This window comes from Lepidochelys kempii, chromosome 6 (genome assembly GCF_965140285.1).
Source record: "Lepidochelys kempii isolate rLepKem1 chromosome 6, rLepKem1.hap1, whole genome shotgun sequence".
Lineage (NCBI taxonomy): Eukaryota > Metazoa > Chordata > Testudines > Cheloniidae > Lepidochelys > Lepidochelys kempii.
The window spans coordinates 53,097,151-53,124,196 of NC_136385.1; the positions used below are offsets into that span (position 1 = coordinate 53,097,151).

Sequence of the window (27,046 nt, forward strand, 5' to 3'; positions counted from 1 at the left end):
CACATTCTTAACTTCACTTGCATCAGTTTCCCATTGGCACTACTATACTACTCATGTGCTTATAAAGTTAAGCATATGCATAAGTGTTGGCAGGATCAGGGTCCTAAGACCCATTTCTGGGAGACACCTCTAACCAAGGGTAGATCTGGGCTCAATACCTACTTGTTTAGTATTTCATATATGTAGAGAGAACCTAGGTCTGTAGAAACCATGTTACTGAAAATGCAGTAGAGTAATTAATATCAAGGAGTCTTAGGCAAAGTTCTGCATTGGAGCCACAAAGTGACAGATAAATCGTGCACAATGGTCTCAGTAGTTGGTCCACTTCAAAAAAAATCTTTGCTGACAAAAAATATGAACAAGCTAGTGGTATGGGAAGGATTACTGGCTTCTGATCTGCATTGTTTGAGTGTAGGAGTGAAGTAGCTAGGAAATGCACAAGGCCTCATGGCTAAGGCGCAGGGATGGGAGCTGAGAGACCTGGCACAGGATTTTCAGAAGTCCTCAACATTGTCCTAACTCTGCTCCCAGTGGAGTCAAATGAACACTTTTGAAATCTTGGAGTCTGTTGTTGGCTGAAGCACAGTTATGGGCAAGTGATTTAACGTCAATTTTCTCACCTGTAAAATTGTGGCTATTTTCCTAACTGCCCTGGATATTATAACACCAAATTCCATAACGTTAATGAAATGCTTGGAGATCCTCAGACCAAAAAGGAGCATAAAGTACTGTTATGAGGTGATATTAGTGAGTGCATTGAGAATACACCTCTGCAAGGAAAGCTTCTTGCCAAAGGAAAAGAACAATTCCAAGATACAGCTCTGTCACAGCATTAAAGAAAATGATTGTGAGTTGTGCGTTTCCTAGAGTGCTTTATCTCATCCAGTGGTGAGCTGGAGCTGGTTCCCACCAGTTCGCTAGAACCAGTTGTTAAATTTAGAAGCCCTTTTAGAACCAGTTGTTCCACGAGGGACAACCGGTTCTAAAAGGGCTTCTAAGTTTAACCGGCCAAAAGTAGCGCCTTAGGCACAGACTCCATGGGTGCTGCAGCCCTGGAGCACCCAAGGGGAAAATTTGCCCTGCTCCACCCCCGGCCCAGCCCCAGCCCCAGCCCCAACTCACCTCCACCTCCTCCCCTGAACGCGCCGCCCCACTCTGCTTCTCTGCCCCCCACCCCAGGCTTCCTGCAAATCAGCTGTTCGCGCGGGAAGCTGAGGCAGGCTGAGAAGCCGGTCATAGCTTCCTGCTCAGGCCCAGGGAGGTGGAGGTGAGCTGGGGTGGGGGGGCGCGAGGAGGGCTGACTGCGCCGCAGCAGGTAACCCGGGGGAAGGGGGGCACGCCAGGGAACCGTTCCCCGCCCCAGCTCACCTCCGCCACCCTCGGCCTGAGCGGGAGGCCGCCGCCTGCTTCTCAGCCCTCCCCGGCTTCCCACCAAACAGCTGATTCACGGGAAGCCGGGGGGGCGGAGAAACAGAGCGGGGTGGTGCATTCAGGGGAGGAGGAGGAGCAGAGCAGAAGTGAGGTGAGCTGGGGCAGGGAGCTGCTAGTGGGTGCTCTGCACCCACCAAATTTTCCCCATGGGTGCTCCAGCCCCACAGGGAGTCGGTGCCTAAGGCGCCACTTTTGATATGATCAGTGGGGGAGCAGCCGCTCCCTCTGCTCCCCCCCAGCTATGCTCTCCTTCCCCTAGGAGCCAGAGGGACCTGCCAGATGCTTCCTTGGAGCTGCCCCAGGTAAGCACCTCCAGGACTCCCCACCTCACCCCCCCGGCAGGTGCCTCTGGCTCTTAGGGGTGGGGTGGGCACCCACTACGGTGGCCCATGAGCCCCTTCTGCCCGGTTCTGGGGGCAGTCTGGGGACAGGGAAGGGGGGTGGATGGGGCTGGGGGGGGGAATCAAGGAACGCAGGGGGGGTTGGATGGGGTAGAAGTCCCGTGGGGGCGGGGGTGGGCAACAACGCCCTCATGGGATGAGGAGGGAACCCATTGTTAAGGTTTTGGCAGCTCATAACTGATCTCATCCCCTGATGTGACATGGGCTGAGGGAGCATGATCAATCACAAATTAAAGAAAAATGAGGCTAGAAAATGCACACACAAACTACGACAGCAACCTGGGCACCATTTATCAAAGCACGTCTGGTCAGCCAAATCCCCTAGAACAGCATAGCACATCTTAAGTCAGGAGATGATTTATTTTCAGTTCTGTGAGATAAAGAGAGTTTATAAAAGCCTCTGCAACAGGGCAGTCTGCCCTTTGAAAGCCCTGGCTGGGGGGAGAAGAGAAGAGAGAGAGGGAGCAGCTGACCCTAGGCCAGAGAAGCAGCCCCACAGACAGGTGCTGGGAAACAGCTGATCAGCACTCCTGACTAGCCCACACTCTCAGCTGAAATATAAAGGAGAACTTAGCAATGCAGGGGAAGGATATTTGCTGCTAAATAGGACTAGCTGGTAGATCCCCGTCCAAACTTCTAACCAGACTGTTATCAGTGTGGTGTTTTGGGGGTTTTGTGTTTGGTTTGGTTTTTTTGGTATACTTTTCTTGCTTTGTTTGGGAAGATAATAAAAAGAGCCCTGAAGAAAGGAACAGAAACCGGACCTGGCTGGCTGGCTTCTGCTGGTGACTAGGGGTGACTTGTTTTCTTTCTGCTTCACACAGATGGGATCCCTAGCATTGCTCTGTGGCAATCACGCAGGGTTTGTTGGGGCTATGTAGAGACCAGGAAGCATGGAATGCTATTGTCAGGAATCATGCTGACTTGGCAAACCGTTTGCTAACAATTACCGTTGGGAGCTGAGAGTAAGAGTGGCAGAGGGAATCTGCTTGTTTATGTGGAAGTGGAGTAAGCCTAAAGAACCAGGCATAGGCAGCAGGGCCAGCATGGAAGGATTTGGTGGAGTTTAAACTCCTGAGTCTCCTAAACCCAACACTGGGAGCTCCCTCATCAGACGCTGCTTCTGGACACATTCACCCTAACAGTAGGACCCTGTGTCAAGGGAGGTAGAGGGTTAGTACTGAATTTGCTGAACTGTGTGGGGAATGGCCACAATGGAAGGATGATCAAATCAGCTAGAAGGAAGCTCTCACAAGGGTAACACCATGTTTCCATTCAAGTCAGATACCTTGCGCCCTGTGGCAGCAGTAGTGATAACAATTTCACAGTGCTGGAGTGGTAACACAAATTCCCAGGCACAGAACCATCACTCTTCCCCCTGGAAAGGGAGGGGACAGAGTGGCCTACAGCTGCAGGTGTAATTCCTAGCAGGGTTCTACAGTGCTCTTGTGGATGACACCTTAAAAATAAATACCCTGTCTACTCAGCCTGGCAATTAAAGATCCCGTTGCACTATTGGCAAGTGTAGAGGTTTTTCCTAATATTCTTCTCCTTTTTTTCTTGTGCATTGCTGATCTGTGCCAGTTGGCTGCCATCCTCTCACCCCAGAGATAGCTGCATTTCACTGATGCTGTAAAACATAGGACCCAATCCTGCCCCCACTGATGTGACTGAAAGCAGGGTCAAGCCCGCCGTTTGTGAAGCACTTTGGCATCCTTAGGAATGAAAGCGCCTCATACATAAATGTAAAGCAATATCATTCATACTCTTGTTGCTTTTTGCACAGAGTGAGCTACAGCCCAATCCAACAATGCACTTGTAAAAGCAAAGGAAATGTGTCTCATTCCCATTAAGAGTAACACAGAGCAGCATCAGTTGTTTGAACACCAAACTCCCTGTACCATGTTATAGGCACTGCTTTATCTAGCCACTCCTGAAGGTACCTACAGAATCTTGCACTTGCTCTGAGGAGGTTTCACCACTGTTAGTTTTGTAATTATTGTTGCTTATAACTACACAATAGTGAGCATGATAAAGGGACTGGTGTTAATGTCAAAGGAACCCCCAAATTTATTTTCTCCTTGAGTGATTTTCCTTCCTCTGAGTTAATATTAAATCAGATCTTTAAATCTGTTGGTTAGAAATGTGTTTGTGCACCGAATATTGCTTCTTTGCCTGTTCTCCAAAGCTGGTGAAAGATTGATGTGAAGCCTTTAACTCAGGTTCTTATTGTAGTTGCTGGTGGGGGCTGAATCTGATCCCCTGCCAAGCTTCCTGCTGTATGTGTGAGCTCTTTGCCACACACATTCAAAAACAAAATTAATTGCACCAAGTGAAGGCTCTCCAGCACTGGAAAAGTAACCCTGATGAAGGGCTGAGGAGATTGAGCCATCGGGGAAGATTAAAAGGGCTAGATACGTAGATTGACTGAACAACTACAGATATAGGAAGCTTATAGGCATCGAGGATAGAAAGGAATTATTTAGGGTAGTTCAAGAGGACGTCACTTGAAGTAATTATATGATATTTAGAAAGGGAAAATTTAGGTTGAATATCAGGAAATACTTCCTGACTATGAGATCTGTTAAAGTCTACAACAAGTGGTCGGCACCCCCTCATGTGAGGCATTTTCCATCTCCATCTGAGGGATTTTCCCTCTCTAATTTCTGCTAGTCTACGGGGCCGGGGGAATGGTACATTAATGAGCATGAGCTTCAGAGCCTCACCAGTTAACTAACTGTGAATTGTTTTCACACAGATTCAGAGTAACCTGAGCCAGTTTCTCCCTGCCCCAAAACACACCTGAGTTTTGTCTTCAGTGAATCCATTCTACGCTAGCCTGGTGCTTTCCTGTTGGACCATGGGATGCTCTGACCATAATGGCACTTAGGGATATATATTGCTCTGGATATCTCTAAAAATGTCCATTGGTATCAGCGAGTGTTCCAAGCAGGAACTGAAGGCAGAATATGGCCAATAGTGCAGCATTCCCAGATCTCCTGCTGGGCCAGGTGCCAAATATGAGGTACCTTCCTAAGATGGGGGCAGCACTTTCTTTGCCATAGAGCCACCAGAGTCTGACCCACCTGGAGATCAAAATATGATTCCCATCTGATACACATGCCACCTTGCTTCATACAGAAGACAGAATTTGCTGAAATTCACCTCCCACTTACCTTAATTCGATGATAAACCCAGGTTTAACATGAATGGTCCATTCACAGTGTGCATTCAGTGGGTAGCTCTCCAGCAAAATCTGACCTTTGGAAGCCCGAAGAACCTGCCCGCATCCTGAAGAGGAAAAGTAAAAACAGCAAGTCCATTAGAGACCTTCATTCAGCAGCTCAGGGAGAAGAGGCCAGAATAGAGAAGCTTGACATACTAACATCTGAGGCAACTTCCTGAAGGACTAAAATGCCCTACTATATCATTAGTATTATTATGCTACTATATTGTTTCAGCATTATCTAGAAAGTCAACACCCTTCCTTTAAGCTTATATAGTATCACCTCTCCCCATCAGCACCAGATTAATCATAGCTAAGGTCTGGACTCACCAATATTTGGCATCCCCAAGTCCTACCATAAAGTGTGGGGCTCCCCTAATCCCAGTTCCTTCCCACCCCTCCTTAGAAAGACTCCTCCCCTCAGTCCTTGACCCCTTTGTCCTCTTTTTTTCACATGCCGACATGTGGATGTGGCTAAGAGGGAAACATTTAACCTTTGTAGTCTCCCACTCAGGAACTAGTCAGAGCGAGCCTGCACAGCTGGGGCAAAGTAGATGGGATACGGGAAAGTTTTGAGAGGGACTGCTGCCTCTGGAGCACCACTGGATCCCTTCCCAATCCTGGACCTAAATCTCAATAATCCATACTTGATCTGCTCCTCTTCCCCACAGCCTGGAGTTAAAGGAACACTTTTAACGCAGAGGACTGGGAATCAGGAATCCTGGGTTCTATTTTCAGCTCTGCCACCAAACACCTTGAGCATGTCACTTAACTGCACTATACCTCAGTTTCCCCATTTGTAGAATAGGAATAATAATGCCTATCTCAATGAGAGAATCCTTGTCAAGGATCATCCTAAAGGACTTTATAAACATTACTTAAGTGAAGGTGCAAAGTTATGTCATTAGATACCATGCAGATCACATCTTTTGATACTTAATTTCTTGGCTACACCTTTCCTAATGGAGTCCTACAGCTTATCAGGATTTTCATTAAGCATTCTGTTAGTACACTGCTGGATGATTCTGACTGCATCTTCTGTTCTAGAAATTGCATTGTGAGTAATAACATGTCTGCATTGGGGGATTATGGGTAGGGTGCAGACCAAGCGCAGGAGAGAGAACTGTTGGGAAAGGCCAACAGACTGTAGTTATGCTATGGAGAAGGGGCCAAGAGACTTCCCAGAAGCTTTTCAGCCTCTTTAGTCCATTCACTCCTTACCCCATTCGCTACTCCTTGACTGAGAATGAATAAGTTTGATCCATTCCCAAAAAGGGACCCTGAACTGCTCAGTGCACTCCCTTCTTGACTGACGGGGCTGTAACTGTAAGTGGCATTAGCCATAAGCCATACTTCCCTTTGGAGGACACGCAAGTATGGAAGTGACCTGATTTTCACAAGTGCTGAGCATCCATAGCTTCCACTGAAGTCAGCCTCTAAAAATCAGGCCTTATGTGTCTGAACTACGGTGAGAGACATGGGAAAACTGAAGGTCAGTTGCTCCTGTTTCCTGCTAAGAATTGTCTGTCTAATAAAACACCTTTTGTCAGTTTACCCTCAGCTACCCTCAGTTAAATGGAACCTGATGAAACAGCAATCCAGCTCCGAGGAGTTCAGCACAAGAGTTTCATCCTACACTGGGGCTTAGTTGGTTCCTCATGTAAAAGATGAAAATTAATTACTACACTTCTGTAGGCCCATTAAGATGCAGCTAGGATGCCAGAATCGCACATGATAATGTGCCTTCCCACAGCAAGGAGAGGGACCTTGCGCTGTTACTGGCTCCTGCTTCAAAAACAACCTGAGACAAAGCGGTGGGAAATCTTCAGATGGCATGACATGGTTCTTGGATCACCTCAAAGAAATCTTCCCTTTTGTAACCAGGGGTTTTTGAGCTTCCTTTGCACTCCTGCCTTTCACAAAAGGAAGCAAAAGAACTGGTGCAAGAGAATGCTTATGTGCAGGGCATACTAAATGCACTTTTCTGTTTGGATCAGTACAGCCTCAACTTCTGAACATCCACGCCAAGGAAGTAGGTTTGGCCAACAAAGCAGGCGGTCTGAAGGCTAAAGAGGAGCCATTCAGAGACTTCCTCAAAACAAATATTCTCAGATTTGCTTCTCTGCGTGAAGCACATCCGAGATCAGATCAGATCTTCACCCTGCTTTCTCCAGCTCATCTAGCAGACATTGTGCTGCCTCCCCCAGACAAACAGCAGGCGAACAACAGCTCTATCACCTTCTGATCAAATGGGATCTTTTTTCTTCCCCTTCTAAAGCTGTGGAGACCTGGAAAATTCTCAAGCGTAATTTGTACCCCAGCCACTAATGCTGGCAAATCCGGCTTCTTTCAGAAAAAAATAATCCACTTTGGAAAAGTGTCAGCATCAGGATTCCTTTCCTGTCTGGAAAAAAAAGCTGCTTTCAGCGGCACATAAAGATTCTTCTCTGAGGCCTGGAACTGAAAGAAAAAACAATTCGAGCCCTTTGAGTTCTATCCCATTATGAGAGTTCATACTGGGGGAGGAGACATCTGGTCACAGTTCCGCACCTGTTGTTTGGGTTTCCCAGCATCACTGTGGGGTTCCATCAGGAGCCAAGACAGGAGACAAAGCAACAGTGATAGAAATGTTACATCCACTGGCATTCAGAAATTTGCTGGGGGGTGGAGGGAACGAGAGAGAGAGAGAGAGACATAGAACCTGGGTGGCTCAGGAGGACTAATAATGGTAGAGTCAGAGGCCTTCACTTCTTGATCACCACCATTAAGTCTAAGTGAATAATGACCCAAAATTGTTCTCTCCCCACTTTGGCACACTGCACAGTGATGGGCTTAATTTAGCCCTACATATTTAAGCAATCAGCCATCTCATCAGTAATATTTTTACTGTAATGGGAGTGTGTGTGTGTACGTGTGCACTCGCCTTCTCAAGAATATTTAAGGATCAGTGTCCAGAGAAAAATTCATATCTTTCTCCTTTATCTTCCCCAAATAAAGACTTCTTAAATCAGCGGTTCTCAAACCGGGGATTGGGACCCCTCAGGGGGTCATGCAGTTATTACATGGGGGTCACGAGCTGTCAGCCTCCACCCCAAACCCTGCTTTGCCTCCAGCATTTATAATGGTGTTAAATATGTCAAAAAGTGTTTTAATTGATGTGTGGGGGGGTCGCACTCAGAGGCTTGCTATGTGAAAGGGGTCACCAGTACAAAGGTACGAAAACCACTGGTCTAAATCCTCATCAAAACAGCCCAGTGTTAAAATGCAGGCCCCAGTGGCTGAAGTGCAGCTGTGTACCCTTATGCACCATTTGAAGTGAATTTTGTCTTCATTTCTCTTATTCTTACTTAATATTGTGACTTCTCACCCAGAAAACTATGACACAGGGAAAACAAAAATCAGTTTGCCTCATTGAGCTTATAACCCATTGCAATGTCTGCTGTCTTTACACATCAAAAGGAGCCATTTAAGAGCTTCTGGACTCCATCTGGTGAGTGGATTGAGGTACTGCAGTGTATTTTACACCACAGAAAAGGGTGCATCTCTCTCCCTTTAATCTCTCTCATCCACATGTATTCACATTCTGTATGCACAGGTCCCAAGTACTCTGCAGAAAAATGGACCTTTACTCCATAGTGAAGAACCCTAGACCAGTGGTTCTCAAACTTTTATACTGGTGACTCCTTTCACAGAAGAAGCCTCTGAGTGTGATGCCCCCTTATAAATTAAAAACACTTTTTTAATATTTAACACTATTATAAATGCTGGAGGTGAAACAAGGTTTGGGATGGAGGCTGACAGCTCGCGACCCCCTGGGGGGTCATGACCCTACAGTTTGAGAACCCCTGGTCTAGTCTCTGACGTTCTGGTATTACAGATGGGAAATGCAATAGTAGCTTCATTTCCATTTAAACATGGAAAGTTTTTACTGCATTAAATATGAAAAGGAACAATACACTCAAGATGGACAGCCCTGTGTTACTTCTTTTGCTCCTGAATTTGATTTGATGTTGATATCCCCATTGTCAGGCTTAATGTGCTTCAGATTTTTTTATTCACAATGCAGATCTGCACTGCAGAACTTGCCTGGGCACAGCTGCATTGGAGACAGTTGGCTGGTTGGTACCTGGGCAGGCATGGAAGGTAGTTTAGAACTATAGGATGAGCACTTGAGCTGAATATTTCTGCTAAGGTGATCAGCAGTGAAACCACTCCAAATGTTGTCATTTCTGCCTATCTGAGGGTTTTGTACAGACACCCACCACTGCAGTATGTGTCATCTTTAAGCTTCAGAGTCAACAACTTATTGAGATGAATGAGGCATTTCATGCCTCTCAAAGCTGTAGTGTCAAGATGTCTTCAGATTTAGGAGGACAACATTGATTCTGCTTTGCTTGTGCTTATTCCCTCCTCTGTTTGCTGTCTCTGAATAGTCAGAGAGCTACACGTTCTCTAGTTGGTCAGTTAGACGGCCTCTGTTATCTTACAGTCTCTGAGCACTTCCCAAGTATTTAAAAACAAAAAATAGCGATAACTCACACAAATATCTGGTCACACCACGTGTAAAGTTTGCACACAGAAACCTGATTACTTGGAGTGTTTGCACCTGAAACCTGATTACAAGTGTTACACTTATCCAGCCGGGAAATCTACATGTGACTTGCATGACCAACCACAACTACGTAACAAAGCTCATAATTCCACCATTTAAGTGTCAAACAGCAAGGCAATTTCCAAAAAATATCAAATAATGAGTAATCTGAGATTGGCTCCCAGCCATTCCACCACCAGAAAAAGAGAGAAAAGTCTATTAAACAAGTAAATGATTCTATAAGTGATTATTTGCTCAACTCTAATGGGAAATCACAGACTACAAACTGAAGTGATGGACCAAAAAATGTAGCTTTAGAATTTTTATTTTATTTTTTGCCAATTACAAAAAAGTTCATATAGCAATCCACTCTCAATATTTTTCAGACAGTGATTAGGGAACTGATTCTGCTCAGGCCATCAGTAAGATTTGACCCTGGAACCTTTTCATCTAAAATCAAGAGATTCTGTCGGTTAAACTAAAAGATTAACTCCTCTAGCGAGAAGCAGAAGCACTCATAAACGTCATATTTGGACCACCACTAGAGGGAAACATAGGACCACACTCTCATAGGGTAGGCTGCAATTCCTTTTGAAGACATTGCTTTTTGTCCTCTGACCAATGGAAATTGTTCTGGTTTTAAGTAACTATAGGGTCTTTTAACTCCAGAATGCAAACTCTAAAGCATCATGCTTGAGGTGTGTATAGCACCCCAGCTGCCTGTGAATTTTAAATGTTCAATACTAGAATAAAATTAAGATCATATGGGAAAAAATGATGTGTCCCACATACAGAGGGTTGACTCTCCTAGCTGAAAAGAAACATTCAGATGTGAGCAGTGAATTTCAGCTGAGAAACCTTAGAATGGCGGTTTCTGCGAGTTCAGCCACAAAGGCCCCGCTTTTTTGGCTCACTTAGCAAAACTGTTCACCACACTGATGATCCTCGTTCAAGGCTAATCCATGTAAATGTGCAGAACATGGATAAGCAGCCATTCATGGTGCTGGGAAAAGGAGTGTGCTCACTAGAAGAGTGCACTCCAGCGTTTAGACACAGCACCGGGAAGACAGGTCACGTTTGTTTCTCTTCTTTGTATCCCCTCAGTCGATTGACACCCTTCTGCTAGCGAGGTGCCCAGAATGAATGCAATATTCCAGATGTGAACACAAGGGCCGTAATGCTCTTTGATTCGATGCCTTGTCATATGGTATGGGCTGGCTGGTGGATTGGGTGGCATTGCATGCATGCCTTGACCCACCAAATTTTAGTCCAAGGAACACATCCCATGCTCAGGGTGGCTAGTCCCTCCTGCTGCTTGAGCCACAATGGCTACACTTTATTTTTAGCATGACGGCTTGATCAGAGCTAGCACAAGTATGTCTCCTCAAGCTAGGAATTATGCCCCCAGCTCAAAGTGTAGCTATACCCTGTGCTGGCAGAAGGAGGAAGGACTTGATTGACCCAGTGGTTCTTTCCTATTTCTACTCTTATGGAAAGTGAGATGGGATCTTTAGTATCAACACAGAGCAGAACAGTCACTGGTTTTTGAAATGTTGACAGAAAAAACCCACGCTGCAAACTGTGAGAAATTTAGCGTATCAGTCTCAGAGGAATGGAGGCCTGAATGGACTCTGCTCAGGTTAGAACTTGCTGATCTAGACAGTTTAAGTATTTAAAACTTGATACTTACACCATGAATTTTTATTTTTATCTACTGAAAGTCTATGGCCTGTGTTACGCAGGTGTCAGACTAGATTATCACAATGGTCCCTTCTGGCCTAGGAAGCTATGAATAAGAGGAGACATGATAAATATGCACAAAATAATGACTAGAACCGAGAAAGTAGATGAGGGCCTGCTATTCATCCTTTTTCATAATACAAGGGCAAGGAGATAGGCAATGAAAATGAAAGGCAGCAGATTTAAAACTGAGAAAAGGAAATACCTTTTTATATCATTAGCCTTTGGAACTCCCTAGCAGAAGAGAACACTGAGGCCAAGAGCTCAGCAGGACTCAAACAAAAAAATTTTCCATTATTTTATATACTCTGGAACAAGACCTGAAATAGCCCCACCATTGTCTGAAATAGCCCCAGACTTTTGACCATCAGAGTAAGTTACAAGGCACTGCATTTCTGCTGTGGAAGGTGGTTATATCTGTGTGAGGAGAGTTTTGTGCTTTGTTGGAGCCTGAGTTTTGCTGTCTGTGGGATAAGCTGCTATTTAATATAATTGTTCATGTAAATCTTCATGCTTCCTCAAGAGTCTCTGTAGGGTTTGGTTAGGCACCCTTTTTATTTTTGTCTAATCCAAAGAAATAACATGGATAACAAGAACATCCAGAGTTACAATAGTTAACGATTAAAAAACGACATCAGGAGATTGGAAGGCTTATAAACACTCATGCTTCAGGGCCTAAGCCCACATCTCACTGATGAGGGCAAGCAGTTAGTTATCCCTCTGAGCACTGCATATTATTACATAACCGCTCCCAGCAGGATTTCTTACACCCTCCTCTGAAGCATCTGGTACAGACCATTCTCAGAGTCAGGATGCTGGACTAACTGGACCACTGGTTTGGTATAGCATGGCAATATGATCCGATTAAGTCACCCCTTCCACTATATCCCCAGCGCCAGCCTGCCCAGTTGTAGGGTATCTCACTGAGAGCACTTACTCATGCAGTCCCCTCCATACCAGCCAGCTCTGCACTCCGCACAGTAGATCCCTTTGATGTAGAAGTCATCTAGTGTTCCACCCCAGGAGCCGTTGTGGCAGGACTTACAGTTCTCAAAAATGGTGCAGCCTGAAAGCAGAGTCACTTTGTTGAATGACATCTAGACAGTTGGTATTGGAGGAAGGGAAAGGAGAGGGAGGAAGGGAGCGGGGGAGGAATCTGTTTGTTTGCTTTTCACAATCCAAAAGAAGCTTGTGATCTTTGTGGTCCTGACTATTGTGGATCTCATCTATCCCTCACTTTGGCAAGTTCAAACTCTCGAATCTGGATCTGATCTTGGTAGCTGCCCTGTATGTCTACATCCCATCTCCCCTGCTCTACACACCCTTTAGGGCAGTGTGAGTTTGGATGTCAATTCAGCATGGCTCCATCCCTGGTTGTAAGTAAATCTAATTTGTTCTAAGCTGGTTCTCCCTCTTTCTACTTTTAACTTTGCTTTCCCATTGCTTTCTGAAGAATCTGAACTCCCCAGCCTCTTTCCCCCTCTCATTTAATAATGCAATGTACAAACCAGATCCAGAGGCTGAGGAAATAAAATCCCCATCCAGAAATGATCTGTGTGAAGCAAGTTATGACTTTACCTTTTGGAGAGCTTCCAGGCTTGCACAGAGAACCCTGGAAACTTTCAGCCCACAGTGTGACCAGCAATGGTGCTACATGAGGCCATATGCTGAACCCATTAGCTCACACTGGTACAGGAGCCGCTTGGATCCCTGAAGAGACTAAAAGCAATCCATGAAGTCAGGCAGCCAAAATGGGCTGCGTGCCCCATTTGGCTCTGTGCACAATGACTGGCTACACATGCTGGCACTTCAACAACCCCCCTGCATGAGAGCACAAGAGGTACAAGGGACAGTGTTACAAACCAACACACCTGGATGGATTAAACAGGAGTCACACTCATTTTCCTCATTCCTGCAACAGGGAATGGTATAACCCACTTTTTCTTTCCCGCCCGGGCAGACACACTGGATCTGGTCATATTCACAGCACTCCCGGCACATGATATTCCATTCAGCTCCAGGACAGTTTTCATTGATCACCATGTATTCTGAAAATGGAACATAAAGTGGGGGAGAAATAATGCATAAAATGCAGAGAATTACCCAGTTCACTAATTATTATTCAGTTAATAGTCAGATAATACAGGGCATGAGGTTGTCCCAGGCCTGCAACATGGCAAATGCCAACGCACGTTGTAACATGTCTGATCCTGCCAAAATGTAAATTGAGTTTGGGTGGTTAAAACACAAAGAGGCAGATTTGTATCGCCAGCCAAAGAGGTGCCCAGCCCATAATTAAGGAAATCTATTCCTTCCGTTCTCTGTTAGTCTTCCCTGCTTCTGCATTCAGAGGGGGAAAAACCCAATTTGAAGGGACGTTTTCACTTTAAAGCTCTTTTTAAAAATCCCAGTCCTTGTTTACTTCCTCATCTCCAATTTAGATTAATTATTCAAAAAGAATTCAAAATATCTGCTGGACTGTTTAATATTCCTGCCATTTTGTGTATTATTTTGCTATTCATGCAGCTTGGAGAATGGGGAGTCCAAATGGAGAGGTCAATTTCACTTCTGGCTTCTAGTCAAGTTTATTTCTTAGTTTCACTTCACTAGCACAGTGCTCCTTTCATTGCAGGAGAAAACTGTTTTTTCCATTGATTTTTTTTTTTTTTAATTTCATTTCATGAAAACATTTCTGATTAGATAAGGATTTTTAAATCATTTTTAATTACCTCTCCCTGCAACACTGTGAGATTTAATCTATCCTGACAGTTCCCTTTTAAGAAACCACAGCTTGAAATACCTTGGATAGTGACTGCAGACTAATACAGTAACTCTACAGATCCCATCTCCCTTCTTCCACCATACTGTCTAAACCCTACAAATTGAAATCTAATGAGCTCATGATGCTGTCAGCGTGTCTCTTAACCAGTTGACAGACCTGATGGCTGTTTTCGTGGAGCCTGATAATAAGAAGTGAGAGAGCAGACTGGAGAGATGAGATGTGAAAGAAACATAATGAGACCCTCTTTTTTCCTTTTTGGCCACAGAATATTCTTTCCCTTTTATTCTGAGTGATAGAATTGCTTTGTTATTGCAACAACCCAGACATTGCTATTAAGGAGCGGAAGTCCCATCCATGTTATGTGGCTTCCTTTTCACACAGTTCCTTTTTGATTCAGTGTGTCTCATAATTTAATTATGAGGTCTGAGTTAACTCTCTACAGGATTCAGTGGTAGTTCTGCCTCACTCAATTCTCCATGGCCTGATGAAGCCTGAGTCTCAGAAGCTTGCCTTTCTTCTTACTAATAGTTAGCCCAACAAAAAGGGACCACCTACAGCTTCTTGATTTTTGTATTTAGCTGGAGAGCTAAATCGCTGTAAGCAAAATTCATCCCTGGTATAATTCCATAGCGCATTCCTTGCTCCAGACACACAAACTCCTGGAAATCTCACCACAGTTCAGACTCCATAGTTAAAGTCGAAAGTCAGTTTGCATTCCATGCCTGATTGTTGCCTACCTTCTTCCCATCTACAACAAAAAAGCAACGCCTGGCATTTGGTGAGGTGGTGGTTTATTGGGTAATTTTCCAGTCCAGTAATATATGCTTTCGTTAAAATCATAATAATACTTAATTCTTATATAGCACTTTTCATCCATAGGTCTTAAAGAGCTTTACAAAGATACGTATCATTACCCCCATTTTACAAATGGGCAACTGAGGAGGTGATATGACTTTTCCCATGGTCCCAGAGCAAAAACAGTAGCCAAGAATTAAACTCAAGTCTCCTAACTTCAGAACAGCAGACAAACAACTGGACCATATTGGGTCCACTAAACACATAACTATACCTCTTTCTTCTACAGAGATATAGATATATGTATAGATTGTCTGTGAACTATATTTTATGCAGATTCCTAAGCAAATTGATTACAAAGGTATAATTATCTGATTTTGCCTGTCCCTGTTCACTGCTATTCACCCTAAGCCAAGACCTTCCTCCTAATTAAAACTGCTCAGCTTTTGACATTCCAATTCAACACATCTCACCATCTGCCATTAAAAAATAACAATGCAAATTAGCTGTCCTAGAAAGCAGCTCATTCCTAATGAAAGCTGAACCCCTGAACAAATACCCGGAAATTTGGAAGTTATAATAAATTTTATGTAAATCGCTTCAGTTTTCCCAAATCAAGCTGGAAATCTCATTTTCTTAAAGATTTCTAGTATGTAGCAATAAATGGGATCTATATCCGTTTAGATTATGCTGATAAATTTACCAATGCAACTGTTATAAGCCAAGTTTAAATCAATCTGAGTATCCACATACAAAGTTGTTAGTGTTTTTAACTAAAATGATATCAAATCACAGCTTTACTTACATTGGTACGACTAGTCCAGACCCACAGGCCTGATTCTTCTCTTTTCACCCATTTGAAATCAATGGGTCTATTTGCAGAGTAAAGTAGTATAGGTAAGGGTTAGCAGACTCTGGCCCTTAAAGAATTGTAAACATCAGATTTCCTTTTCCCTGTGTCTGCTGTTTGCTCGCTTCTTGCACTTAGCTGAGACACTGAAATGGGCTTTCCGTTGATTTATAGCCAATTTAATTCACTTTCAGGTTCTCATGCACTAACATGGGGCTGCAAAGTTTGGGGAGTACACCTGGTGGGGGAATTCGTGGGTGTGGCATTTTTAACCATTTCCTCTGAATTTAAAAAAAAATATAATGGAATCTATTGTTCTTAGGTTTTGTACAAGTTTTTTTTTTTTTTTAATCTACATAAAGACTTGACAGTGTGTCTTTAATAACTCTGGAATCCAGCTTGCTTTACACAGATGTCTCCTCACCCTGTGTAATAAAAGGCGAAAGGGATATTTTGCTTGGACACTTTAAAGTGGACATAAAAAGAGCAACTAAAGAACATTTTTGTCTTGATGAAGGCTACATTGAGCCTTTAGAATAGCACATAGATACTCTGCCCCAGCAGGAACAAACTGTGACTCAGAGAGGCATAATTGCTCCCCTGCTGCTATCCTCTTGCTTTTGGGGGGAGTATGTCACTGCATCCCTTTTTGGGACTCAGTTTACTCCCCCACTCACCCTTCACCATTACTTTCATAATTGAGGGGAGAAGAAGGGAGAGAGGAGGTGGGATTGACTGGTGGAGTTAAATGCAATAAATTAGAAGCTGGACCATTCTGAATCATGGCTAAAATATTTGTGGGGCAGTTAGTGGCTTGACTTTGCTAATAGAGGCACCCTTCAAAGGAGCAAGTCTGACTTGTAGCCAGCAGCTGTATTTCCGGAGAGTGTAAAACATGTCCAGGCAGAGACTTGAAGTGACTCTAAAAGAGCTGGGTTGCAAAACTCCCCATGCAAAATATTTATCTGAAACTTGAAAACAAGAACAAGCAAACAAACAATGGACTAATTTATAAGGTTTTAATTGTGGAAGAAAAGGCCATTAGATCCAGGCACAAACTGCACATAAGAAACCAGCTCCAGGTCATGGAAACTGTGAGCAAGAAAGAGCAATGTTATTAAAGAGTGCAAATGGCAGGGGGAAAGGTGTCAGCGAGTGGGTGGGAGTAACTGGTTGACTTAGCAGCACGTCAGTGTAGTGTGGAACTTTTCACCTCTCAGTCACTCGTTTGAGTCCAGTCCCATTTGGGGGTAGTGAGCTGGGATCTGATTTTTTAAGAGATCTTCAACCTAGCCTTTGCTATTGTGGGTGCGTTTCCAGGTCTATCTACCTGGACTGCAGGTTCAATAAGGTACTTATATGTGTGCATCCTTTTTATTTGCACTCGCGGTTATTAGTTAGCACATAAATGCACCTGTAATGTTGGGGCCATTATGGTTCATAAGGCCATTACATCTGATGGTTGTTCAGTACCCAGCAGGAATGGAGAGATCCAGCCTGGCATCCACAGCTCACTGTGTACTAATGACCCCTTTGTGAGCCATCTCATCAGAGAGCCCAAAGACTCACGTGAGGGTCTCACCCCTCAGGTCGCTAGCCCAAGCCTCCACAGGATCCACACAGCTATTTTCAGCATGCTAACACAAGCCGCACTAATACAAGTCTGTCCACCAGGGCTGGAAGGCTCACTCCCACCTACAGTGTAGACATGCCTATCAAGGCTATTGCAGAGTGGGGTTCAGTTTAGTTTGTCCTGGGAACTGAATTGCTGAATAGGAGAGTCACAGTCTCTGCACTGACCCTAGGACTGGGTTGAAAATGTTGAAAATGCAGGCCTTTGTTCTTAACCTCTTTTTGCCTCTGTAAAAATGATGCTCATATTCCCACTTATATACCATATATCACATTGGGCTGGCACAGGGATGAATCTTGGCCTTTGCATTGTAGCAGCTCCATGGCTAATCATCATGGCCGTCAACCTTTCATTAGCACCCAATATACTCTGCAAATGAATCCACAGCAAGTCAAGTCCTGATGAATGCTCCCTGGCTGTCAGCCTCCAACATCATTTCTCTTTCTTTCCTGCCTAGGATTCTTTTCTTTCTTGTTTCAAATAGACTTATTTCATCTTCACCTTTTCAAAAAGGCGGTTGCCCCCTCCTGCCAAGTGACCTGCTTGTGCCATCCAGCATGGCGTACGGCAGAAGAACTGAAACAGTTTATTGATCGCCTTGACAGAAGTGTGCCTGTTTTTCCCATCACTGGGATGGTCGGGGCATATGCATGACTCACCCAGTTGCCTCCTTGCCAAACCTCAAATGCAATCCTATCCCAAACTGCAGGACCTCGGAGAACGAGGTGAGAAAGTCCCACAAGAAATTATTTTATTACTACTCGGGAAGGTTCACGTCAGAGGGGTTGACAGAACTACTGTTTGCAATTCAATGGAAATGCAAGCATCCAAAGTTTAGCTTTCACTGTATCCTTCTGAAGAGCTGGAAACCTCTCCAGAGAGGGGTGCAGTCTCTCTTTGCACACTCCGTACCCCCACCTCAAAATAGTTCCATGGTATTTCTTTAAATTTTTAAAAAATAAGCTTTAAAGGGTTTGCACAGACAATAAGGTCTTACTGAAATAAGGGATAGGTGGATGGCAGAGAGACTTTAAATCACCAGCTTTACTTAGAATGAGGGCTGGGAGAGCATGTAGCTCTTGAGAATGGGATATGGGCCTGATTCCACTCTCGTCAAGTCTTGACACTGACTTCAGTGATAGTTGGAGTGAGCCAAAAAGCATCAGCATTTCACTGGCAACCTGGTCATAAGTCAGGGGCAACCGGGCTAGTTCCAGGTTGTAGGGGGAGGAAACTGGATGGTTCTAGGGCATTGGGAGTGAGATACAAAACTTCCATATAAACTTTTCAAAAAGTATTAAGCACCTAAATCACATTGAAAATCAATGTGATTTAGGTTCCTAAGTGACAAGGGCTTGTCTACATGGAAAGTTATACAGCTTTTAGCTAAGGTATAGTTATAGCACTACAATTCCCCATGGACACTCTCATTCCCATTTAAGAGTGTGGTTTTTTTGGTAGTACCAGTATACTATACCAGCAAAGTGCTCTGAGGACGGCTGCAGTTTATACCAACAGAGCTGTGATTTTGCTGGCATAGCTTATTCGACACTCACCCACCCGCCCACCCACCCCCCGTCAAACAAAACAAACTATACTTCTGGAGGTATAATTGCATCTATATTAGGGGCTTTTGCCAGCACAACTGTGTCAGTAAGGGATCAAATCTCATCTCACCTCTGACCAAGATAGCCATGCCAGTGGAAGATTATAGTGTAGACCTAGCTGAAGGCACTTTTGAAAATGCTACCCTGCACCCAGATCCAGGTTAGCATGGACTGGATGACAGAAGAGAATGGAAAACTGGGATACAGAGACTTTCCCTGGTAGGTCAATGGCTCCATACTAGCCATGGTTTGTCAGGGACTGGATGACTCTGGGGGATTAGGAATGAGATATTCATCTCTAACTAGTTAGTTCATTTAATCCTGGTTTTCAAAATACACATCCACACTTTTCTCCCAGTAACTAGAGAGAAAAGGGGGCAGTGTCCCACTTCCCAGACTCTTTATACAAAAATGATACATTAATGCTGTCCAAAATTCACAAAAATAGAGAGAATCCTATGGCACGGCTGGATCCAACAGTCAGATGGTCCCCAAGAGAAAGGAAGAGAGTATAAACACATTGTTATTATTGTTTGAATTACTATGATTTTTCAAATCCTACAAGCTACTTCTGCTTTCTCATGGCTCACTTCCTCAGCTGTAAAATCTAGATAGTGATATTTACCCTCCTCCCTAGTCTATGCTTTGAGATCTAGGGATGACATTTGCTAGATAACAGCTAATGCCTAGATCCTATTGAAATCAGTGGAGGTTAGGAGACAAAATATATTTGTGGATCCAGGTCTAAATTGTTAAAATAATAATAATTAATAAGAAACATTCCTGCAAATATCTTGATGCCACTTTTCAGGTAGCAACATCCTCAAATATACTGGACATAAGGCAAAGTTGTCAAGATAAAATAGTGAATTTATAAAAACCTAATCCCATGTTTTAAAAAAACTAAAACCCATATTACTAATCATAGTTTGGGCACTACCAGTCTTAATAATTAAGCATTAATGAAAAATGAAATACTTCTACAGAAATAACTTATTTTTGACTTTTTTTGTATGCTGTAATTTTTTGACCTTCCTTTATTTTTGCCAATGATAAAAGACTGTTCAACTTCACTTTTGCTTACATTCAGTTTCCTTAGCACATTGTTGCAAAATTTATGTTGCAAACACTCCAGGGGACTATGGAAATCCATTTAAAAAAACTGTTTTCATTAATATTAAACAAATCACAAGTTATTTCTATTTTAATAATGGGTTGTACCTAATCTGGAGGCCTAAATTATGTGACAGTTTTCCCTTTAAGTAACTATGTCCATAATTCTGACAATTGTGCTGTGCAAATTAAGTGTTTTATCATTAAGAGTAAGCTTGAATAGATATACTCCCTTTACATCCCTTTGGATGTTTATATAACAAATTCATGTTAGACGGGAAAAATATGACCCTTATTTTATTTTCTTCTTATTCTATGATACTCATTAACAACTGTTCTCTTGCATGGAGCAAGCTTGTGTCTGAATTTCAAGGAGCAATTTTTAAAAACTCTTCATATTAAACAATGTTCCCTAGTGTAATACCTTTGAAATGACAGGTTTCAGAGTAGCAGCCGTGTTAGTCTGTATCTGCAAAAAGAACAGGAGTACTTGTGGCTCCTTAGAGACGAACAAATTTATTTGAGCATAAGCTTTTGTGGGCTAAAACCTACTTCATCGGATGCATGCAGTGGAAAATACAGTAGGAAGATATATATATACACAGAGAACATGAAACAATGGGTGTTATCATACACACTATAACAAGAGTGATCAGTTAAGGTGAGCTATTACCAGCAGGACCTAAAAGTCTCAATATTACAACAAAAAAACTTCAAAAACAGACTCCAACGAGAGACTGCTGAATTGGAATTAATTTGCAAACTGGACACCATTAAATTAGGCTTGAATAAAGACTGGGAGTGGATGTGTCATTACACAAAGTAAAACTATTTCTCCATGTTTATTTCCCACCCCCCATCCCCCACTGTTCCTCACACGTTGTTGTCAACTGCTGGAAATGGCCCATCTTGATTATCACTACAAAAGGTGGGGTTTTTTTCTCTCCTGCTGGTAATAGCTCACCTTAACTGATCACTCTCATTATAGTGTGTATTATAACACCCATTGTTTCATGTTCTCTGTGTGTATATATATATATATATCTTTCTACTGTATTTTCCACTGCATGCATCCAATGAAGTGGGTTTTAGCCCACGAAAGCTTATGCTCAAATAAATTTGTTAGTCTCTAAGGTGCCACAAGTACCTTTGAAATGAGTTTTTCTCATTTAAAAAAAAATAGCACTGACAGAGGTGAAACCCAACAAGTGGTGATACATTTTCTTTCCCTTTCAGGTCTGTGCTCATTGGATTTAGATTTGCTTTATTTTTTAATTCTATTGTACTTTCATTCTTGATAATATTGCAATCAGTCTCTGGTCCCCATCCTGTAGGTGCTGTGAGCTGAACTGACATTAAAGTCTGTGAGAGCTCTGAGCACACGCAGCAGCTATGTAATTCATCAGCTGTAAACAAAGATAGAATCCTGGCTCCACGGAAGTGAATAGCAAAACTCTCCTGCTGACTGTAACAGGCCCAGGATTTCAGTCATTGTCTAGTTGTCTGAGCACAAGCCTGGGAATCAGGAACAATAGCATTCTCATCCCAACCCTAAAACTAATTCTTATTGATCTTGGATATGTCACTGAAGCCATCCTGGGACCCTGGGTATATACTCAAGTGCCTAGCTCCTGATGCTGCACTCTAGATCAAAGCTAGCTTGGGTATGTTTGTGTGTGTTCCAGTCATACTTCTGAATGCAATGTCAACATAAACACAGATCACTAATTTTGGATGCCTTGTATTTTGGGTGCCCCATCTGAGATATCTAGGGACCTGATTTTAAAGGCGCTGCATATCTGCAGCTCCAGTGGATTGCAGCCGTAGTAGTCGGTGATTGGCACCTCTGAAAATCAAGCCCCTTCAAAGTATTTCAAGTAGGGCAGTCAGAAAGTGAGGCTACCAAAATCACGAATCACTGCCGAAAGTGCGGGCCTTTGCTCTACCCTCGTTTTTTGCCTCAGTTTCCACATTGTACAAACGATGCTCGTAATACGCAACTTCCTACAGATGTTGTGAGGATGAAGGCAATAATGTCAACTTTAAAAATCATACTCCTCTCTGAAATGTTTGTACTTACAATTCTTGCCAACAACTAAGATTGTTGAAAGATGAGAGGGGAAAATATTTTCCTGTTCTATTCGGTTTGTTTACTTTGTGCATCGGACAGCAACTTTGTGAGGACTCAGAGTCATTGTTTCCCCTGTTTGTTTTCCCTGCTCTTTGTGTTGCATTTCACACAGTAATGACAGTGGGAAGGAAGGAAAACAAAGGGAAAGTGCTTGTATATAAACCACAAAAACTGGTAGGTGTATTCAGGGACAAGTACTGACATTGCTTTTAATTCTTTTTTAGGCATTACTTAGATTCCTGGTTCACACTGTCCCCTTAATTAGTGAATATTTATAAAGACAAAAAGTGCCGTAAGTGTTATTAAATGATATTTTTATCATTATTTAAGCGCTGAAGCTATTTTTAGTTCCAGATGCAGAAGTATATTTGAAGTGGGCTAAACTACCCACAAAAAATACTTTCCATTTAAGTACTGTATTTTTTAAAGTATTGAATAAATTATTTAGTGTAAATACAACTGCCTGCTGCTGGATCAGGTCTGATCAACTGTGTTTTATAAGCTCTACACCAGTGGTTCTCAACCTGTTTACCATTGTGGGATGCATATGCCGCTCTCTGTGTTATATGGGCCTCATCCACACAATGTATAAACTACCTGTATGTCCCTGAGGATGTCACATGGGCCAAACAGCCCATAGGCTGTGGGTTGAGAACCACTGCTCTACACTGATAACAGGCAATGGAGACTCTACTGTAGTTCAAGGAGTGGGGCCTGTTTTGATGCAAGAGGCTCTGAGTACTATCTTTCCAACTGTAATGAGGTATTGAGTGGCCCAGATGTGCAGCAAAGTGACAACTGTGAAGTTCCTGGATGGCTGCAGAATTGTTACTGTGTATTAAATACCGATACCAAGCACCAATTATACCCTTTATAAACACAGGAACTTTGTTTCTTAGCAAGAATACAACAACAAAAACTTCCCATAAGCTTTTCCTCCATAGAAAGGAAAAGAAAGATTGTTAGTGGGGGAACAAATGTCTTTTCAGGTCTTTGTCCTGTCATAAACAGGAATTTCAATATGGTTTTGAAGTTTGTCTCTCTATATGAATGACCTTGCCTGACCCCATCATAAAAAACAACTCTGAAAATACCTCCATGTAACTAAAAACAAGGCCAAGTAAAAGACTAGCAAAAGTGAGGCTATTAGAAAAAGTCTGAGAGTAGCTTCCTATGTGCCGGGGCTGGAAGCTGGCCATCTAGGTGGTATGATGGCAGGAACAGCACATAACAAGAATATTTCTAGGTTTTTCTGGTGCTTGATCTTCATTGCTGACGTGACACCACATGAGTAGTCAGCAGAACTTCCAGCACAGTCTTCCTACACAAGAAAGCCGATGTTGTACCAGTTCTAATCCCAACATGGCAACACCAGCCCTACAAATCCTCCTTGTACAATAAATGCTGCAGTGTTCTACAGGCTACCTCATCCCAGCAAGTATTTCTACTGCCATTCTGCGGACTCTAATTACAGGCAGCCATGACAGGCACTAGGGGGTTCATATTTGCCCCTGTGGCAGCTCTCTGTGCCTTGCTGCCCACATTTCAACAGCACCTTTTTTCCCCAAAGGCAATTTTTATCACACCCACTATTGCCCCATATTGAGAACTTTCTCCCTTCCCCATTGCCTTATACTGAGCCCACCCAAATTCCCTCTTCCCCTTCAGGGCAGGCTGGTTGGGTCACTGGCCAGAATACTAGGCTACAGGTATAGACCACAGCAAACCTTGTTCAGATTCTGACCCATCTCAAGCACCTTCCTCTTCAACCCACATCCTCCCCTCGCCCTGGAAACCTCAAACCCCACCTTATCAGTGCAGGTTTTTGACCAGTCAGGCCAAAATACAGGCCCTAAACCAGAATGAGCAGGATGCCTTCAGCCTCTAAAGCACTCTGGGCCAGTCTGCCCCAACGCTGCCCCCCTCTCAGCTTCCCCTGTGTAGTTTTGTATCGGATGGTATTATTACCTTGCTATAGTTAGTTTGCTATCATGAATTTGTTTGAGATGGGCCTGTGACTGGGTAAAACAACCAGGAAAGGGTTAAGGGCTACCTGTCTGTCACATGAGCTAGCAAGGGATTTAAGTGAAAGGTGTAGCTTGCTTCCACCACTGAGAGGAAAGGCTAAAGGCCTCTGAGGACTACAGGCCAGGCTGGGCAGGGGAATTGCTTTGTTTGGTGTTACTTCTGAGTTTTTGTGTTTGATCAAGGAACTGTGCTGAGAGGCCAGGGCCTCTAATGGACTTGGGCAGGACACTGTTTCTTTCCTGAGCTGGAGGGAGAGTCCACCAGCACACAGAGCCCAAGCCCACAAAGCTCAGATCTTTATTAGGATACTGAGCTGAACTTTTCCAAAGTATGGAGGGTGTTGGTGCATTCCATTCTACAGAGAAGGGCAAGCCCCAAAGGTCAAATCCATCTCCAAACAGCCCCAGCATCTGTGGGTGTTTGGAGAAAGGATTTTGGACTGAACTAGTCTCTAGTCTTTATTATGAATTCTTGTCCATCACCCTGAGCACCTCAGCAGGTTTGCTTACAAATAATGTTCCTTGCAATTACACCCAGAGATATCAGGAAAATCCATGAGGCTCCCATCCCAGAGTTTCCGCTGAATTGTTCCCATGGGGATGTGGGATTTACCCCACTCTACACAATGGATTTGGGGTTCTCTCCCTAAACTAGAGCTTCTATATTGCTTTTATGGCCCCTGACTCCATCTCCCTCTAATATATCCATATGGCAAGACTCCCCTGGTGGCTGCTGCCCCTGGAAACTTGGAATGTTGGGGTTCCATCTCACATAAGAGACAGCACCCAAAGTAATAGTGACACTGACAGAATTAAGGTGGGGGTCCTCATGAGTTTGATGGATGGACAATGTACAGGGCACTGATGAGCTGGCAGGGGATCCTGCAAGCCTCGTGTTACCAGGTCTGGCTCTTGGGGTCCTATAAAAGATAATCCCAGCTTTCATTTAGAATGAAAGTCTCTAGCCCTTTGTCCTTGTGAAGAGTCTAAAAATGCATTCAATCTGAGTGACTGGGTCACCTCAGTTTATATATCTGGATGTATCTTGAATGCATTTGGGGTCCACTTCTGCAGCAAGAGACTAGGGGACCTCAACATACGCACACCCTTTTTAGGAAATATGAATCAGCTATACTTCAGGTTTATTCCCAAAATTTTCCCCCACTCCTGTCCCCAAATCCCCACAAACCCTGTACAGCAGGGTGTGATAATCATGGACAGAAATTGGTTACTTCCGTGGGGAGGTGGCAAACCATTGTTTCTGAACCTGCCCCAAAATGTGAAGACTGCTCTGCTCTTTAAAATGGTCCATCTTTTCTGAGTGACCCTGCTGTATGGGGAACTCCCTTCTTGGATCCCCCATCAATTCCTCTAGGTGTATGTGGGGGAAGCACCACATAGTCCCTGCACTCCTCCCCACCACCAGCCATAGCAGTGAAAGAGGAGGAGCAGGAGAGGAGATAGGGCCAAGGTGCTGCTGCATTGAGAGGGAGTCCTACAACCACTGTAGCTCACCTCTTGCCATGCTGGTGTCTACCTTCCCAGCATCTGAAGAATTAGTACCAGCAGGGAAGCTGGAGGTCCATTCCTCCAATCACCAGCCAAGGAAAACCCATTCCACCACCATCATCAGCCTGGGAAAGACCTGCTCCTCCTCCCACCTCTGAGGCCTTCAACAGTCAGGAGAGACCTGCCCACCTCCAGTTCCAAAAAGGCACTCATCCACCACTGACGACCCAGCCCGACACCTGGACTAGAACAACCCACTAGAACAACCACCCCATAACTAGAGACTGTGGGATTATTCTTTTGCCACCAGCAGAGGTTGTGGGATGGATGGACCCACCTGCCATCACTGCTGCTAGGGTAAGGAACAGCTACTGGGTAAGGGAGCCACGTCAGGTAGAGAGGAGAGTGAAGCATGATAACTTGTGGGCTGAGGGTTAGAGACAAAGGGCTAATGCATTTGGGAGGGAAAGCAAAGGAAAGAATTAATGGGTTTTGTGGAATGGGAGGCAGAGTATTTTATACAGGCAATGTTCACTTGTATCACTGAGTCCAAACCTTTTGGAGGGAGCCCCTTCTTAACATTTTGGAAGCACATGACCTTCATAGAAAATGCCCATCCTCCACCCAGGGCCTACCTACCACAGGACCTGGGAGACAAGAATAAAGCTGCGACAGAGGGAAGCCACTCTGTTTATGTCCCTTCTCCCCACCGAGACTGGGGAGGACCCTGAGCCATTATCATGAATACTGTTATTTATAGCTGTTGAAGGCTGCATTATCTGGATCACTGGAGTGTTTACTTGATATTTACCATCATTATTTTTTAAAGAGATACTTACCTTACTGGGAATTCTGATATCACGGGTCTCTCGCAACTGAAATGTGAGCAGCGTTTCTCTAACTTTTTGATACCAGGGACAAACATGCTGCCTTCCTAAACTATGTCAGGGATCTCTCAGGGACAGGCACTGGTCCACAGATTGGTTGTTGAGAAACACTGATTTAGAGGCACCTTATCTCTGAGTCCTCTGCTGGCTTCTAACGAGTTACACTCCTCACAGAGCAGCACGAAGAGCTGACATTAGGAGCCAATGTTTATAAGTAGCTAGAGCCGCATTCACGTGTAAACAATGCACATTCTTAGGAATAATCATAGTAAATGTGTGCTTCTATCGAAATGCTCATTGTTAACCTTATCAAGAGGGAACTG

The 27,046-nt window shown here is 43.8% G+C and overlaps 1 protein-coding gene across 3 annotated transcripts in view; it reads right to left on the reverse strand.

The window, feature by feature from the left end:
- The window catches only part of PAMR1 (peptidase domain containing associated with muscle regeneration 1), a 68,608-nt gene that overhangs the window by 40,795 nt on the left and 767 nt on the right, over positions 1 to 27,046 (reverse strand). For all 3 annotated transcript variants that reach the window (XM_073350663.2, XM_073350664.2, XM_073350662.2), the window contains exons 2-4: positions 13,261 to 13,437; positions 12,327 to 12,455; positions 5,009 to 5,123 (exon numbers count right to left, since the gene is read on the reverse strand). In XM_073350663.2, coding sequence (XP_073206764.1) covers positions 5,009 to 5,123; positions 12,327 to 12,455; positions 13,261 to 13,437 — 421 coding nt within the window. The remainder of the gene's footprint in view (positions 1 to 5,008; positions 5,124 to 12,326; positions 12,456 to 13,260; positions 13,438 to 27,046) is intronic.